At 39.9% G+C, this 17224-nt stretch overlaps 2 protein-coding genes across 7 annotated transcripts; one reads left to right on the forward strand and one right to left on the reverse strand.

The window, feature by feature from the left end:
* Positions 1-428: 428 nt before the first annotated feature.
* Positions 429-6599, forward strand: LOC141806909 (uncharacterized). Its single transcript, XM_074692624.1, has 13 exons — positions 429-679; positions 897-1016; positions 1737-1856; positions 2013-2132; positions 2294-2413; positions 2537-2745; positions 2825-2870; positions 2935-3059; positions 3151-3282; positions 3374-3488; positions 5834-5968; positions 6065-6190; positions 6325-6599. Exons 1-13 carry the CDS (start codon positions 481-483, stop codon positions 6468-6470), a joined length of 1713 nt encoding a protein of 570 aa, XP_074548725.1. The 5' UTR covers positions 429-480; the 3' UTR covers positions 6471-6599.
* Positions 6600-6660: 61 nt separating this feature from the next.
* map7a (microtubule-associated protein 7a) lies at positions 6661-16252 on the reverse strand. Of its 6 annotated transcripts, none has more exons than XM_074692622.1 (17): positions 16103-16252; positions 14865-14972; positions 14394-14676; positions 12580-12684; positions 12382-12456; positions 12111-12274; positions 11936-12035; positions 11690-11806; positions 11341-11471; positions 10545-10678; positions 10214-10452; positions 9980-10136; positions 9732-9900; positions 9541-9645; positions 9394-9444; positions 9021-9249; positions 6661-7462 (listed from the first exon to the last, which is right to left on the reverse strand). In XM_074692622.1, the coding sequence occupies exons 3-17, from the start codon at positions 14515-14517 to the stop codon at positions 7452-7454; spliced, it is 1911 nt and encodes a 636-aa protein (XP_074548723.1). In that variant the 5' UTR covers positions 14518-14676; positions 14865-14972; positions 16103-16252; the 3' UTR covers positions 6661-7451. The 6 variants fall into 6 exon arrangements, with proteins under 6 accessions (XP_074548723.1, XP_074548718.1, XP_074548722.1 ...); XM_074692617.1 differs by having other exon boundaries at positions 11341-11495; positions 16103-16251; XM_074692621.1 differs by having other exon boundaries at positions 11341-11495; positions 14769-14972; positions 16103-16251.
* Positions 16253-17224: the final 972 nt, after the last annotated feature.

Consider the following 17224-nt stretch of genomic DNA (forward strand, 5'->3'; position numbering starts at 1 on the left):
ATATATATATATATATATATAAGCTACGTTACCTTTTGAAGTATTTAAAGAAAGTCAGTAGCCAGTGAGAAATAAGTTTGAGATGTCTTGAGTACATTTTCTTCTGTTAAAGATGTATGGAGAACATTATTATGTATGTATATGAATATGCATTTTTATACACTGTTGAATTAAAGACAAAGTTTTTTCTCCTGATATGCAGTATGGAAGCCCTATTCCGCCAGGTATAAAAATAGGAATACTTCTAGATTAAGAAGAAATGTAATAACAAAAAATAAGTTTATTTTCTTACGTCTTTATTTATTCATTCATATTTTTAATGGGGCAAATTTAGCTCTTTTACCTGGCGGAAACAGGCAGCTATGTTAAATTTAGTTTATCTATGTGTTTACCAAACGGTCACGTGACTCCAGTGGGCGTGCCAAAGCGCAGCTTTGGTAAAACAGACAGGTGTCATAACTCCCCACAAAAGATGCAGTAATGGCCTCTGACTTCTGTGAAAATTGCTCTCGACTGGTCAAAGAATTGATCGCTCAGCTGAGGAAATTTTGCAGAGAGTTCGAGCAAACTATTAGAGACATTTTTAGACAGATGTGTCAATGCACCTGCTTCTGGAGTACACCTGAGACGAGTTTCCGAAAGAGAACGGCAGAGTTACATTCTCTGTTGCCTTTGTGTGGTAGGCAGCTTTTGCAACCGTCATTTTTCTTTGTTGAAGATTGGGCAACTTTGTCTCAAATGAGGAAACAGACTTAACCCGTATTTTTAAATTTCTGTGAATAGTATTTACGTAGTAGTCGGAGAATTGTAATTTAAATGTGCAGACTTTTACAAACCGTGTTTTAGACCTGCAGACTCAAATGTACTAATCATTGTTTATGTATACCTTTGCTCAGATGATGAAACTCAGCTTCTCAACCCAGATAGTCTACAAACACTGAACAGACTTGCAGCCTCAGAAAACAGAGATCTACAGATTTCTGCAGCCATGTACTATTTACACCTCAGCCATCACGGTGAGTACAAGACTCAAACAGATTTTTATGTAGCTCCTGACAGGGTGCATTAAAGCTATTGCCTGCAGATTAGTGGTTGGCCTACAGAAAATGAGACTATTGTTTGCATGTCAGGTTTCTCATATCACTCTGTGCTCTAAGCTCCCTAACGGGTACGACCAGTATCATGCAAATGTTCAACTGTCTACTTTTATTTCAGACCACGCTATACCCACCAATAAGAGAGCTCTGGTACCATAATTAAGAACAAATACAGGGCTTTTATTTTGAAAATCCTGCAATATGACTCCTCTAATTATGAGGACCATCGAATTTCTTACACATATAAAATGACTGTATTCTTTGTAGTATAGTTTTGTCCCTTTTACCAGATCACTCTGTTGATAAACTCAGGTTATGTCCAGTAGTATGCAAAAGTGTGAGGGCATGCTGTTTTGCATAAATGTGGCAGTTGACAGATTTCTGAATTTGCTTGGTTGTGGTTGATACAACATGAACGGGTGATTTTTTTTTCCAGGAAATGAAAAATGAATTTTGAAACTATCAAAATTAAAATTATAATAACAATAAAATAATGAATAAAAATGGCAAAATTCTGTCCTTAACTTTGAAAACTGATGTTTTTTTCTGATAGTGCTGGACTTGAAGAACATATGGGAGTTGGGATTTCTTTTTTCAATTTTTTTTTTGATGTACTGTTGTTCTGTTTGTGTGTTGCAGTGAACTCTCCCCTGTCAGAGGCTTTCATGGAGCCCCTCATGACCTTACTTTTATCATCAGACCTTGATGTGCAAAAAACTGTCTGTCTCTCCTTAGTGAATCTCCTGGTAAAGAAAAATGGTAGGTGTCAAAATCTCACTGTGTAGGACCTACTTTTTCCTTTTTACAATCCTTTACTTGTCCTCTGTTATTCATCAGGCAGGTAGAACTAACATACATTTCATAGCTTTAACTTGTTTTAGATTTTTTTTAACAGCATGTTAAATCTGATTTCAGTGTGCAAAGAGTCAGCAATTGACATGGGGATGTTGGTGCCTTTAATGGAGATCTTCCAGTCTGGTGATGCCACCGCTCGGTGTCACTCATGTGCCTGCATGGTCATGCTGGTCTCCTCAGGTTTGCACTCACAGCAAGGATACCATCTTTAGATCTCTGGGTTTTTTTTGTGCAATAGTTACTACATTTTTGAAGAGAGAAAACCACTGTAATCTCTAAAAGGCATGAGACATTATATTCTGAGCTTAAAAAACATTTTTTTTTCCCTAAATTTTACACAGAATCAAGCAGGGAAGCTGTCATGGTGGATGGAATCTTACCACTTTTGGCTTTAGCAAAATCCTACGATCCCAATGTGCAACAGAACGCAACATGGGCTCTGTTACACCTCACACAGTCAGGTGGGATCAGTTTCCTTGAATCTTTTGCATATTTTTCAGAAAACTAAAAGATGGCTTCCTCTTGTTTGACACCACTTGAAATAAATGTTGTAATATCATCCTGACTTTTTCATCTTACCTCAGATTGGTCAACAAGGATCTTATGTCAAGCAGGAGCCATTCCTGTGCTGGTGCTTCTGCTGCAGTCTTCAGATTCAGTGGTTCAGTTTTACAGCTGCAGCGCTCTGTGTAACATTGCAGCTGAGGAGGAGCACCATGCGAAGCTGCTCAGCATGGGGGGTCATTTTTTATTAAAGTCTCTCCTGACTCTCATGTCTTCCTCTGTGAAAAAGGTATTTTCAAATATAAGTGGCTTGAAGATGAGTTTGATGAAGCACAAGCCACATGAAGCTCTTTTGATTTCATTTCCAGAATTCAACCCAGGCATGCAGATGTCTTCAAACTCTCTCAAAGAATGGTAATTCTTTATTATTATTCACTAAACTGTGTTTATTTATACATAACAGTTTATGTTTGTGTAGTCCTGATCCAGGAGCAGCTGATGGAGCTGGACTGTGTGTTGCCTCTGAAAGCTTTGCTGAGAACATCATCACCTGAGTCAGCTGTAACACTGCTGTCTGCCCTGTCCACACACACACCAAACCATGTAGGATTTCCCTCAGAGGAGCATCATAATACCAGAAAACTCTTCTGTTTTAATTCCATTAATTTTATGACACCGTCAACTTTGATTTCAGGCTGTTCTTGTAAATGAAGGACTGATGAATGACCTCAGTCAGCTGCTTCATCATCACAGATCAAACTCTGCTTTAGTCACACACATCTGCAAGATAATCACTGACCTGTGCAGCTCCAGCATGGGCCGGCAGGTATAAACAGGCGGTAATTTGACTTTCATGTCACATGTGTTTAATACACGTGGTTGATTGCGCTACATTGAATGTAGTCATTGTTTTGCAGGCTGTGCTGGAGAGTGAGTGTTTATCAGGACTCCTCTGCACCCTCCTGCCCCCCGCCCTGTCAGATGAGACCTTGTTGCATGTGACATCACATTTGAATCACCTGATGACCTGGGGTGAGTAAGCTGGAAATGAATTGGTTCTGTTTCTCTCTTTGGACTCGAGTATCTGCAAATCAATGTGGACCCTCACAAGATAAAACACGTCTTTATTAAAAATAAACACAAGGTGCTTGTGTTCTATGTGCTAACGGAAGAAACTGATAGGGATGTCCCGATATTACATTTTCACTTCCAATACGATACTGATACTGCAGCATTGAGCATTGGCCGATATCGATATTAATCCGATACGATATCAGCATTAAACATGCATACTTTTATTACTTATTTTGTAGTATGTCTGTCATGTTAGAAAAGGCTTGATTAAGTGATATTATTCAAACAAAGAACAGTAGTCAGCAACAGTAGGTATGAGGAAAAACTGACCCATTTATTGTTAACCAATGGGTAACAGAAACTGCTTATATCAGAGATTTTAGATGCATTCCAATACTTATTACCGATAATTGTTTTTTTGCTGACATCGGACCGATATCCAATATCAATATCGGACTGGGACACCTCTAGAAACTGATACATAACCCACTTCTTCTCATCTTATTAGACTTAATAATATCACAGTCACCTGACAAGTTTGGAAACTGTCTTATATCAAGATAATTAAAGACAAAAATGGCACCTGAATTCTTTGTAAATAGTACAGAACAGAGTTTCTGAAATTGTTTCAGACCAGAAGCCACTTGTATTCCCGCTAAAATATACTGACCACCAAGCTTAACAGCCCCAGAGCCACAGCCCAGATAGCTGACTGATATATTATAAACTTGCATCACCCATGCTTGATGAAGGCACACACTGGCACTGGCACTGCTAGTGCTAACACTAACGTTAGCTTCAGCGATGTCCACAATGCTCACTAGGGCTGAATTATCTCGCCGCTCCATCTTCTCCTGGTCACTGAGACTTCCTCTTCCTCTTCCTCATATTTTTTTCTTTTTACTGTTGCCGTCTTAAGCCAATGCTAATGGAGTAACGTTAGCTTGACTGTCTTATTGGGGGTTGGGGGTTCGAAGAAATTAACACCCCTCCCACAATTTACTCATGGTCACCACTAGGGGCACTGGCAGTCCACGAGTTGAGAAACACTGGCATAGAAAAATCTTCAAATGGGGTTGGAAGAATTTGCAACAAGAAACTTAACATGCTAATGAGGGATGTCCCAATCACCTTTTTTTTGCTCCCGATCCGATTCCGATTTTTTTATTTTGAGTATCTGCCGATATTTCCCGATCCGATCTTTCCGCAATGCATTAGGAAAAAAGAAAAGAAAAAAACTCCAACAAGTTGTCCTTTGAGTTTTTTTATTTTATTTATATAAGGTATCATTCTAGCCAACATGGATATAGCTTTTTTTCTCCACTTAGTGCAGCATTGGATCAACAAAATAAAAATAAAGCTTCTAAGTGGTGCACCACAAGATAACCTTGTATGTGTGTGACAATAAGGTTGCATTTTCTTGTTTGCAATATTGTTGTACTTGTTATAATGACAAATAAAGTTATATTCTAAAACAAATTATGATGTGCTATTAAACACATTTTAATTGAAAACAAGAACTAAGGCCCCAGGCTTTTTCCGATTCTGTCTCCCCCAATCTCCGATCGTTAAAAAATGCCCCAATCCGTTCCCGATCACATTATCGGATCGGGACATCCCTAATGCTAATTTTTCCTTTTTCTTATTGCCAGGTTCCTTTTTATGCCTATAAGTTAGGATAGAGTATAAACAGGTTGAGAGAGGGTAATGATGTGTTGGCCACAGGCTGGATTCAAACCCAGCTACCTGCTCAAGGGCAAACCTCATGGGGTGCAACCTAGAAGCCATTTGCACCCCCATTTTTGTCTTTTTATAACTTGAAATAAAGCACTTTTCTAGACCAGTCAGGTAAATGAAGCACATTTTAAGCCCTAGAAGACTTTTTAAAAGTAAAACAAGATATAAACACTTACTTAAATTTCTGTTTTTTCAGCGCAAACATGAAAATTTCAATTCTTGGTGTAAGCTCTGGGCTATACACTCACTCATGATCTTGTGCATTGGGTTTCTTCTTGCACAGTGTTGTCATTGACGTTGTGTACCTTGTCTTTTGTGTATTCCTGCTGCAAAACTAATTTCCCTTCACGGGACAATAAAGAGATTCTTATTCAGAAGATGATGGAATAAATGGGTAGAACGAGCCAGCACATCACTGGGGGAGGTTTAACAGTTAGCCCCAGCACCCAGGAACCACTCTGCCTCATGTTCTGCTCACCAGCTGACACATCAGCACCATCAAAGGGGGAAAGACTAGAGGATAGATGAGTAGATTCCATAACCATTGAATTTTTCCTCTATTTCAGATTCATTTAAATCTAAAGTATCCACATCTATAACATCAGAGCAAGTGTCACGACTGGTTAAGTTATCTGGACAGATAGAGGATGTTGAGTTGTCATACAACAGTGCTCGCATCATCAGTGAGCTGGAAATGACTGGTAATGTTATGCACAAACAGAATGTAAACATAATAAATCTGGATAATTTAATGAATGTGAAAAATGATGCTGTTTATTTTGATGATGCTCACTCAGGGGAGATGGCCCAGTTGCTGAGACCTCACCACATCGACATGATGAAATACCTGCTGCTGTTTATGAAAAATAAAGATGTTAAGTACCAGCAGCTTGCCATTGTGACAACCCTCAACCTCAAAATAGGTTTGTATTCGTTGTGTTTCTTGATAATTAGCAGCCGAGGTTAATGCAGCAGTTTCACCGATGTGGGAAATTTCAGCTCAGCAGCTGTGAGGTTCAGCAGGTCTCATCATGCTCTGTGCCGTCCTCCTCTGCAGATGGTGACTTTTCCTCCCTGCTGGCAGACAGTGAGTTGGAGGTTCAGCTCTGGAAGGTGCATGCGCAGACAGAGGAAACCAGAAGACTGCTGATGATGATTCAGCCACGTTCTCCTTCTTCTGTTAACCCTTCGCTTCCTCAGTGAAAACACAGAGATATGCAGCCTCTACTGTTCAACATATAGTCAAGTAGCATTTTTATTATTGTGTTTTATCTTTTAATACATCCATTTGTCATGTTTTTGAATGTTTACATGCAAAAAAAAAAAAAGCTGAGGCAGAATTGTGGCATAGTACCAACTTTAATTGGATATGGCAGATATAACAAGTCATAGGTATAAGCAATACTTAAAACAAAAGATCAAATATTCAGAATTGGATACATTTGTTCTTTTTTATGTTTTTATCTTAATAAATTTACTGAGTTTCTACGCCTCAAACCGTTTTCGTAAAGTGATTGCACAATATCATACAAAGCAACTGTCAGTGCAATAAACGCTTTGTGCATTTCCTCCTCTCTTTAAGAGCGCACACCAACTGAAGCAAAGTCTTTGGAAGCTAAGTTCCGTAGCAGCTTTGAAATATGTGATTGCTATACTTCACAAGATCAAAGGGTAAGACAGGAAGTTACAACCAACAGTCGTGTGTTCCTAAAGGCCAAACAGCCACTCGTGCTATTCTAATTCCACAGTGACAAAACTGAGGAAGGAAAGTGCTTACAGAGCAAGAAATATCAGGAATAAGCAAAAAGCATATGGCTGACATATGTTGTGACTGTTAGAATGGCTATTCCTAGTATTTCAGAGGCAACACTCTCCGTATAGATCCAGCAAACTATCATCACCACAATCTACATCTACAATTTTTAGATAGTCATTATTACTTTAAAGACTTGTACCTAAGAAAGTCATCAATAACTTCTCCAACATTTGTGCCTCTGCTTACACACAGAAAGGTGACCAAATGCGGACGTCCTCAGTGAGAGGGAAGGCTGTAATTTTACATGCGCTGTCAAGGTGCAGAAGGGCAGGCAGCGGAGTGACTGTGCTACAGGGATTCCTGTTCAGCACAGAGAAGTCACAGCTCTACAATGAAGTCTTTGAGACGCGTGGTGCCTTTGAAGGTCCTCAGATGACCTCTGGAAGATAAAAAGACAAAAAATAATTCATCAAAAGAATGTCTCAGAGTAGAGAAGGTACACTAATATGATAGCTCCCTTTTAAAGTAGGGGTATGGTGCCTTTTTTAGGCTTCATATTGCCCCTTTGGTACCAATGTAGTAGCTTTACAAGGTTAACAGCTCAAATCCCTCTTTTCTTGCACTGGTGTTTTAGAAAAGTCTTTTTAGCCTCTGACGGAAACACCATGTTTAAGCTGCTGTCTCTTTAAGGCATCTTTCTCTACAAACCCCAGTCTCTCTGATTTGCCAGCTGTCTAGAGGCCCGTTGGAGGCAGAGCTATGGTCAGACCTTGGTGTTTGAGGCCCACTAGTCTTATGTGAGTCTCGTGAAGATCACATGCTACTTTGGAATAGACCTTTTTTTAATAGTTAACAGTTTCGGAGATTTCTACAACACACGAAAGATAGCAGTTTTAAAATCTACAAACACTTATTTTGGACATCGAGTTTTGTTACTTGAAATATGTGGAAGCAGAACACCCTCTCTTTAAGTTTGTGCTGACTGGCTGTGGTGAAGGATGCTGAGCCCACCTCCTCCATGTCAACAAATGGGACACGGGTTGAAACTAAAGTGACAATATGCATTAAATCACTTTGCGTTATTGCTAAATATTCATTATTCTGGGTTTAGATTGATTTCTTTTTTTATGCCAGAAAAAGGACTGAAACTTCATGTTAAAGGCTTTTTGACAAATGCAGCTTTCTGCACAAGATTGAAGAAATAAAGTAAGAAGAGTGAAAGGACACTTAACAAACATGAACATAAGTGGAAATGAATTAATTCCACTTTTAACTATGTTTGGTTGTGAACCGTACCCACCAAAGGGATCTCAAATGGAATTTCGATGGGTGTTTTGATAATGTCAGTACCTTAGCTCTAGCTACAGATGCTCCTTGGAAAACTTTGGCTCCAACATGATCAATATATCAGTGTTCATACACTTTTGTTGTTATGGAAGGGGATGAAGATGTGTTGTCAATTTTTATCTTTAGTCATCAGAACTCATTGAAAAGATAGATCAGTATTTATAAATACTTAAAACTGGATAGCCTTATCTACTATCTGTTTTTCACCAAGCAGTCCAGTTTAGGTTGGTAGTTTTCATACGAGTTGGATCGGTTAACCCTGAGTTGTGTTTCATGCCTAGTAGCATGACTCCATAGCAGTGTGACAGAGTGCACCCTGCTAATTAATCCATTGAAGAAAAAAAAACAGTACAGGGTAAACAAAAAGCAGCATTGGGTGCAAATTGTAAATGAACATCAGTTAAGTCAGAACTACTCTTGTCAAAAAAAAAAAATATTATCCATAATGAGTTAAGTTTGACTATTTTGGGGTTTCCCCGCCCTTCCACTTGCCTATGTGGAATGCCAAAGCCTGAGGTGGGGAGAAAACAAAAATCACAAGAAAACTAAACCAATACTCATAGGCAGAGAGACACACTAGCCAGCATTAAAACCGATGTGATCCTGTTTGGTTTTTCTGTCCCACCCTGAGGATGAGTCATGAGTCTCACCTGCTCGTTGGTGAGTCTGGATTTCCTCCAGGCCTGTCAGAGTCCTGAGAGACCTGCGTTCTTTGAAGGCCACGACGGGTACCACGTCCTCCTCATTGGTCAGCCCAAGCTGTGAGCTCTTCGTCCCCACGGGCAGCTTCACGGCCGCTTTCATGGTGCCGTTAAGTACAGGCTGTGTGTTTTCTTTTGGTTCAGCTTCATTTGGCTGGATCCCTCCCTGGCCAGATTTCTGGTGTTTAAAGGTACCAAACAACTTAGTCAAGGACAAGCTGTTCAGCTGTCACAAGTTAGCTACCAGTAAACAGTGGCTCTGCGTCATGACAGCCCAAGGGTGAAGTATTTATAAAAAAAAAAAAACCTTAAAAATACTCACAGTATCAGGAGAATCTGTCCTCCTGGTTCTCCGCATGATCTCCTCAAGACGCTGGAGAAAAACAGCTTTTTGTAACATTTTATCATGGTAGACTGTGTGAAAATTAATTATCTCATAATTTTTTAAAGAGTTTTTCACTCTTGTCACCTTCTTCCTGGCTTGTCTTGCCGCCTCCTCTTTTTGCGCGATGAGTTCACGCTCTTGTTTCAACTGCTCTGCTTTGGCCCTTTCTTTGGCTTGTTCTTCCTCTCTCTGCGTTAAACCAAAGTGCATAAAGTCAGAGAAAGCATCACTGAGGATGCCTGATGGTGCAGATTTGGCTCCGTGTCTGTCCCTACCTGTTTCTGCAGAAGAGCAGCCTCCCTCATAGCCTGAGCTCTCTCCTCCTCTGCACGTCTCTGCTCCTCTTCCTCCCTCCTCTTCTTCTCCTCTATGAGACGTTGAGCTTCGGCCTGCTGTTTTGCTCGCTCTTCTGTCCTCCTGCGCTCCAGCTCCTCCCGACTCCTCCTGGACAGACATTTTTAAGAACAGTGTTTTCATAGGGCTGTGAAAGTGTTTCTTCCCCTTATGTGGAATTGCTTTTTACCTTTCGGCCTCCTCTCTTTGAAGACGCTCCTGCTCTTCTCTTTCACGTTGTAGCCGGGCTTCCCTTCTTTTCTCAGCAAGGAGTCGCGAGGCTGCTCCTGGGTCTGTGGTGCCTGCAGAAGGCTTACATGCGACCTCAGGATGCTGTGAAGGAGGACCTGAAGGAAAACACTCGATTGAAGATCTTAAACACACTTAAATGCTTCATCTTTTTACGAGCATGTCTTTAACTTACTTCCATCTCCTGGCGTCCTGGTTATTGCCTCAGCCTCTTTGTCAGGCAGGTTTGAACATGGGCTCCCTGGTGGGATTCTGTCTTTCATTTTCTCTTGCTGATCATCTCCTGGTGTCCTCACAGGCCTGGAGTTACCAGGAGAGAGGGCAGAGCTACAAACAGCAACATCCTCCTCTGGGACGGACGGCAGCTCGAGCTGCAGCGGGGTCGAATGCCGGCTGATTGATCTTCGGGGGCTCCTTTTTAAAAAATGAGAAGCAGAGGACAGGGGGAGAGGGGGTGACCCACTTTGTTCAGATTACCCTCACTGTGTTGGTGACATTTTACCTACCTATCAGGTGAAGGGGAGGTTGTTCTGCTTTGTGTGACTTTGGCTGGTTTCACACTGGTTTTTACAGCAGGTGATTTTGGAGTAGACGGGCTGCTGGAGTTCTTCTTGGTGTTTTGTTGTCTTGTTGCTTTGAGCTAAACAAAAGAAGAAGACAGAAACAAGCATTTTCTTACATCTTTACACCAGTTTTGCTTAATTTTGTCCTTGGATTAAAAGTAAACCCTAAAACTAGAAAAGCACTCAGAGAGCGCAGACCTCCACCAAGCATGTTGTGATTGTGACCCAACACTTTAATCCTACTTTAATGTTATACTCCCTTTCAGCAGACTATCTGCTACAATTTGGTGTTAGTTGCAGGTTTGTATGATAATTTGTTACCTGACAGTATTGAAAATTATGATGACCCAGTACATATTTCATATTCCAGATCTTAGTATCCAAAATATTGCCAGGATCTGGATCATACTTTTACATCTGTCAGAAATTATGGTGACCTTGTCTTGTATTGTTTTGAAAAGTAATCCGACCATTAGCCAGCCCTATCTCACAATGATAAAGAGCCCTTAAAAAAAATCCCGGATCCAGACGGTGATCCGGATCACCTCCAAAATTTAATCACTTCTTCCTTATCCAATTTTGAACATTTCCTGAAAATTTCCTGAAGATCCATTTGTTACTTTTTGAGTTATGTTGTTCACAGACAAACAGAAAAACAAACAGACAAACTCTCTCCTTGGCGGAGGTAACAATCCCTAACACTCAGATTCAGCGACACCAGAGAAAGAGCTGGAATTACCTGCCCCAAATTGATGCTTCTGTTGCTCGGACTGGGTGAAGCAGATGGCCTGTGCTGGACTGAACCAGGGTGGTGCTGGGGTTTTTTAGGAGTGGGGGTGGTGTTGGAGGTATTCATGGAGTGGAATGAAACTGCACGACGACAAATATGAACAACTGAGACGGTGATTTATGTCAAAATTATGTAAAAAAAATGGAGGAAATCATCATGGAATTGTGAACAGAGAGAAAATGAGCAGCATTAGTCCACATAAAGAGCCAAGGGAGGTTAGTTGGAGCTTATAGTTGCCCTACATTAGGCTTATATTGAAGCTAATTGTGTGCAGTCTGTTATGGTGGGGGGAGAATACCTTCTTCTCCTGACTGACAGGCAGCACTCTTGCTCCTGGCCAGATAAGAGCATGTGGGAGTAAGGAGCCGACTGACCAGGTTCTTCTCCCATGGTGTCAGGGGTAAGCGACGTGGAACTAGCATATTGATAAGTGTAAAGGTTTCAGCGCAGCAGGTACAACAGATAAAGCAAGAATTTGTGTGTTAAGAACAGATAAGGAAGAAAAAAAAGAGGAACAGAGCAAAACACATCCAGGTATTCTCACTGTTCTTTGTGAGCTTCCTCCCTCTTGAGTTCTGACTGAGGTTCAGTTGGGCTCTTTGGCTCTTCTCCAGCGTCCTACGCACTGCAGATTCATACCGCTCCTTCATTCAGGAAAACAAGCTTTAGTGTTAGATCCAGAGCAGAGAAAGCACCACTAAAAATACTCTCAAACTCACCTTCTCCTCTCTCAGTCTCTGTTTGCGCTTCTCCTCCACGGCAGCACGCCTCCTCTCCTCTTTGAGCCTCTGCTCCAGGAGTTTCTTCTTGCGCTGCTGCAGCTGTTGTTCATAGTAGCGCCTGGCTCGCTGCTCCCGCTCCATCCTGCTCAGCTCCCGGGAGGCTGGGGCGAGAACAAGATGTATAAATAGAGCAATCGGTTATAGATGTTAATTGTTTTTTCTTTTAAATTAAGGACGATGCACTGAGAGTGATGATGAGCTCACACACCGAGCAGCTTCTGGTGCTCCTCTCGTCTTTCTCGTGCTGCTTTCAGCCTCTCATCCACGTTTTGTCCATTTGCCACTAAGAATGCAAAAATGCAGTTTGATGCATAACATTTCTTCGCTAACAGACACCAAAACAAAGGGCGCTCTACAGGTATGAAAAAAACACTTTGAATTGGAGGATGAATGAAATGTATCCAACCTGCTGCAGCACGTGGAGAGGCTGAGCTGCATATTTGAGGAGGCTTGTTGACAGAGCAGGCTGTTTTCTTTGCCTGTGAGTTTGGTTTGGTACAGGTGCCATAGTCTGAAAGTGAAAAACAAAACAGCTGCTTCATCACTGTTCTGCTGTATGAATATATTGGATAGGTTTCCCTGCCAGAGACTAAAACTTTGGCCTGTTCTTGTTCTTGCAAGTCTATCTTATGTCTTAATACCTTCTAACTTATATCAAACAAAAGAGAACCAGAAATTAAGATTCCAGGAACTTTTTTCCCCCTTTGTTCCAAAAAATCCGATCTGAAGTAAGGAAAAGGAATTCAAGTCTGCTGCTCCAATAACTTTGGAAGAATATCTGTTTTGTCCCACTGGCATTTAAAAAACAAAACAAAAACAAAAACAAAAAAACTAGTAGCCACACTAATTTTTTTTACTTCTGGAATATTTTGAAGCATCTGTTTGGTTTTGCTAAATTAAGTTTTAAAAAGAAAACAATATGAAGAAAAATAAAATTGAACAAAACCAGCAATAATAAAATAATTAATAAAAAATATTGTAAAAATAAAATAAAAAAAATATATGTATAATACCAAAAAACATGAAGGAAGAAAAACATACATTTGTTTTAGGGAGGTCCTAGAAATGTAATACATGCACTTATTTTTTAGGGAAAATTTTGGGATTCAACGGGTTAACCTCTAAAATCTCTTTAGACTGTGTTGCCACCTGTCTTGACCAGGACACTCCTTAAAATGAGACTTTCAATATCAGAAACTTTCTCCTGGTTAAATAAAGGAAATAAATAAAAACAAAGATGCAAAAAAGATATATCCCAAATATTTTTATGGCTACAAGAGGAGAAATGTTAAACCATGGGGGGACCTTTCTTGAAAATGCTTTCTTGACCTCTGTTTTTTTTTTTTTTTTTTTTTTAATTTAAATTTTTTCTATCTATTTATTTATTTATTTATTTATTTACAATCTAGACACCATTTCTTTTGCTGTTCTCTTCGGCATCAACTGATCATTGTCACATCTTTCCCTTTCTCTTCTATTACTGAATGAACCAGACTTCTGGTCTCCTAACTAGACCTGAGATGTGGATATGATCTAAATCCTCTGTATATTTTACAAATTGTCACTGTGCCCTGTCAAAAGTATTGCTCCTAAAGTGTTCGGGAAAACCAAAAAGAGGAAACCCCCTTTAACCAAGCCAACCCATTTGAATAATACATGACAAAACCTCTACCCTTACATCCTTTATGGTTTTATTCAAATCATCCCACAAGTTAGACCGATCTGTCCCTAAAAGTGGTTGATTTGAAAGGACGTGGCCTCGGGGGCATCTCTGAATGAAAGAGCCATTATTTTCAGCCTGTGCACAAAAAAGGCATAGCAAACATGCTAGCACCTGATCAGTGCTCATGGAAATAAGAGAAACAAGCTTCAAAGGAACAAACATAAAATTTCCACAAGACAAGATGAGTAATTGGCATGGGAGCACTGGAGGGGAAAAACATCACATGGATTGATTGCTTTAGGGTTTAATGATAACAGAATGCTACTCAATGCCTGTATTATGTAATATATGATGGAATTATATATTGTTCATTGTACTCATGTTATACCACAAAGTGATAGAAATGTCTCTATTTGTTCAGTTAATGCGTCATCAGTATGATCAGATGATGCTGTACTTGTGATGTACAGTCTGGATTTGCCTCAAGTGAAAGATTCTTCTGAACAAACACAATGCAGAGATATTTCTTAAAGAGGATCTGAATAAAAGCCACTCACCTCCTGTTCTTTCAGATCCATTCCTCTTCCTCTGACTCTCTATTGTACGTGTAGAAAGTGGTCCCTGCGATGGAGGGATGGCACTCTTCTTCTGCACAGCCATGCTGGGGATTGAGCCTGGCATGCCAATGCTCTCGCTCTACAACCCCCTCCCCTCCTTTCTCTCCTCCTTCTACTCCTCCTCCTCTTTAGAATTTCTATTTCAAGATGCCTTCGGGTCCTCGCCTTGCAAGTGCGCCATGAAAGGAACTGCCCCCTGCATCAGCTGCTTGTCCATCTGTGTCTAAACCATTAGATAAAGAGGAAAGCGTGAAAACATAGTATCTACTTTTACCTCCTATTTAAAGGTTTCCAGAGGAATCAAAGCAGGCCTGCCCACAAATTAACTGCTGTCTCCTTTAAGGTTAGGGCAGTCTGGAGAGATTCTGATCTTGTCTATAAAAAGGCAACTCCCCCCTTTAAAGATCTCACCCCTGTGGGCTGCTCTGCTTTACTTTCACAATGTAGCTGTGTCACTTTAAGTCCCCCACCATGCTGCCTGCTCACGAGATGGAAGTGGCCAAAAGGATGCAGCGTTTCCTGGAGACAGGGAAAAAAAAATGGCAGCAAAGCTAAAAGCCTGTCCTCATAAATATTACCATGACAACAGTTCTGTAATACTCAGTGACATACATTGCATGGATATTAACTCTCTCTGATTGAAGCATGTATTAATTAGATGAGACATACACTATTTAATAATATATTTTACCCCTATGACTAACTCAATGAATAAAAATGGTATGACCACTAGGTGGAAGTCTTTCTTCCAAGAGGACAGCTGATGTCAGCTTTGCCTTTGGACTGCTTCAAACCATAGACTGTAAAATTCAATCAAACCCCTCTAAACTGAGAGACAACCAACCCAATCACCAAGCCACAGGTATCCTATATCATATCCTTAAAAGTGGACTAGTAAAAATTAGCAGGAAATATTTTTTCTCTGTGTGTTGACTGATCTGATGTTGGGTGCAAAGCCACATTTAGTTGCACCAGTGCCCTATTTTGACTAAAATAGCCAGCCAACACTTAATGGATTTGACCTAAAGAAGCAATCATTCACATAAACTAGTTCTGGTACATAATCTAGTGCTATGAAGAATACAGGCGTGGAAAAAGACATAAAATGTAAACTAAGTGCTACTTTGTGGTCATTGTTTTGTTTACACAGGTAAAAGAAAATCAACTTAAAATCTGATTTTATATCCCAAAGCTAACTGCAAAGTCCCTTTTTTAATCACGAGTACAAACACATGAAAGGATAACAGTGTGTGACATTTGATTAAAACACGTTTCTGATAACGTGATTGCCTGGAAAAGCCTCACATGTCGTTTTAAAGGCCCCATTCTTTTCAAGAGAGTGAAGATTAGAGATGAGAGTATGATGTTTTACCCTCAATGGCCGTTTTAACAAACAACACTTCTGTTTGTTTCATTTGTGACACAAGCTGGCCTGTTCTTGTGTGCAACTTTTTCCACTGCACTTTAAAGCACTATGGTAAATTTGACGGTTATGTTTTGACGCTGCGTGCACGTGAGGCTCGTAACGTTCACAGCTCGTGTCAAATTAAAGGAGCTAGCATGTACGGCTACCAAACTAAATATAAATGAAACAAATGGCACGTTGCTCAACAGTAACTCGAGGATGGTGGAAAAGAAACTTGCCTCACCATTTGCAGTTTCCAAAAGCTATCTGCAGGTAACAAATGAAAGCGTCTGAACAAATTAAGAGTAAATGAGATGGAGGGAAATAACAAACTTTCAGCGTGCTTAAGAGCTAGCTTGCCTAAGGTAGCATAGCTACTACATGGTGAACACTAAGGTATTGAAATCCACACCCACCATTGAAAAAAGAAGGTAAGGTTGAAAAAGATTGGTTAATCATATTAAAGAGATGTCAATGTCATTATAATGACACACTTAATCATAATAAAGAGAAACATTCTGGCAAAATATTTAACATTATTATGACTGATCAATGACACCTTAGAAAAAAAAAAGGTTTTAACATGTCCTTATAGTCACTGCTAGATTTAGTGTTTTGATACCCTTTGGCCAGCAGGCGGAGCACTCATTTATCAATTTGATCTCAACAGGTAGGCTATGAAGGACTAAAAGTGCCAAAATTAAATAAATAAATAAATAAGTAAATGAAAGAATGTGTCAATAGCTTTTCAATACTGAAAATAAATAAATTGTTAACTAAATAAGTATATATTTAATTAATTAATTTAATAAGTATACATGTTATTCAATACGTAAATAATTGATCAAATGTGTCATTTATTATTAAAAATGCTAATTTGTCTAATGTAAAGCCAAATTTAAATACTTAACTGAGAAATGAGATCACCCATGAGTTGATAACAGATATTTTAGACCTGGCAGAGCAGAGGGGGTTTAATAAAGCCCTTAGAGTTATTTCCACTTTCTCTGACCAAGATATTGACCAAAGAGTGTTTGCTTACTTAGGAGAAGTTCTCCATTGCTTCTCCTGTACTCGGCTGCATGACACACACAGACCAGAGCCCCATTAGTCCTGCCTGGCTATGTCAGTTAGTTGGATAATTTTAGGATTAATGATACACAGGCTTGTTCTGTCCCTTGAAGCAGGTTAAACTAAAACTAGGTACACCTCTGTCTCCACTCCTTCACTGCAGCTTCCTCCCTGAGTGACCCAGTTGATTCAGGAGCAATAATCTGTGGCAGCTGAGCCTGGATTGCTGAGATCCTTTATTATTATTTTTCTGATGATTTTTTGTGTTTTTTTTTGTACTGTTTAAGTTGCCTAA

The sequence above is a fragment of the Halichoeres trimaculatus genome, unplaced genomic scaffold (genome assembly GCF_033239565.1).
Source record: "Halichoeres trimaculatus isolate MK-OKI-2021-1 unplaced genomic scaffold, fHalTri1.1 fHalTri1_scaffold_17, whole genome shotgun sequence".
Lineage (NCBI taxonomy): Eukaryota > Metazoa > Chordata > Actinopteri > Labriformes > Labridae > Halichoeres > Halichoeres trimaculatus.

Coding starts and splice junctions, on each gene's coding strand:
- LOC141806909 (XM_074692624.1), top strand. CDS start 481: ATGGCCTCTGACTTCTGTGAAAATTGCTCTCGACTGGTCAAAGAATTG. Junction 2,133..2,293: donor GGTCATGCTGGTCTCCTCAG/GTTTGCACTCAC, acceptor AATTTTACACAG/AATCAAGCAGGGAAGCTGTC. Junction 2,414..2,536: donor GTTACACCTCACACAGTCAG/GTGGGATCAGTT, acceptor ATCTTACCTCAG/ATTGGTCAACAAGGATCTTA.
- map7a (XM_074692617.1), bottom strand. CDS start 14,517: ATGCCAGGCTCAATCCCCAGCATGGCTGTGCAGAAGAAGAGTGCCATC. Junction 11,496..11,689: donor CTGTCAGTCAGGAGAAGAAG/GTATTCTCCCCC, acceptor TCACCGTCTCAG/TTGTTCATATTTGTCGTCGT. Junction 9,901..9,979: donor CAAAGAGAGGAGGCCGAAAG/GTAAAAAGCAAT, acceptor ATGTCTGTCCAG/GAGGAGTCGGGAGGAGCTGG.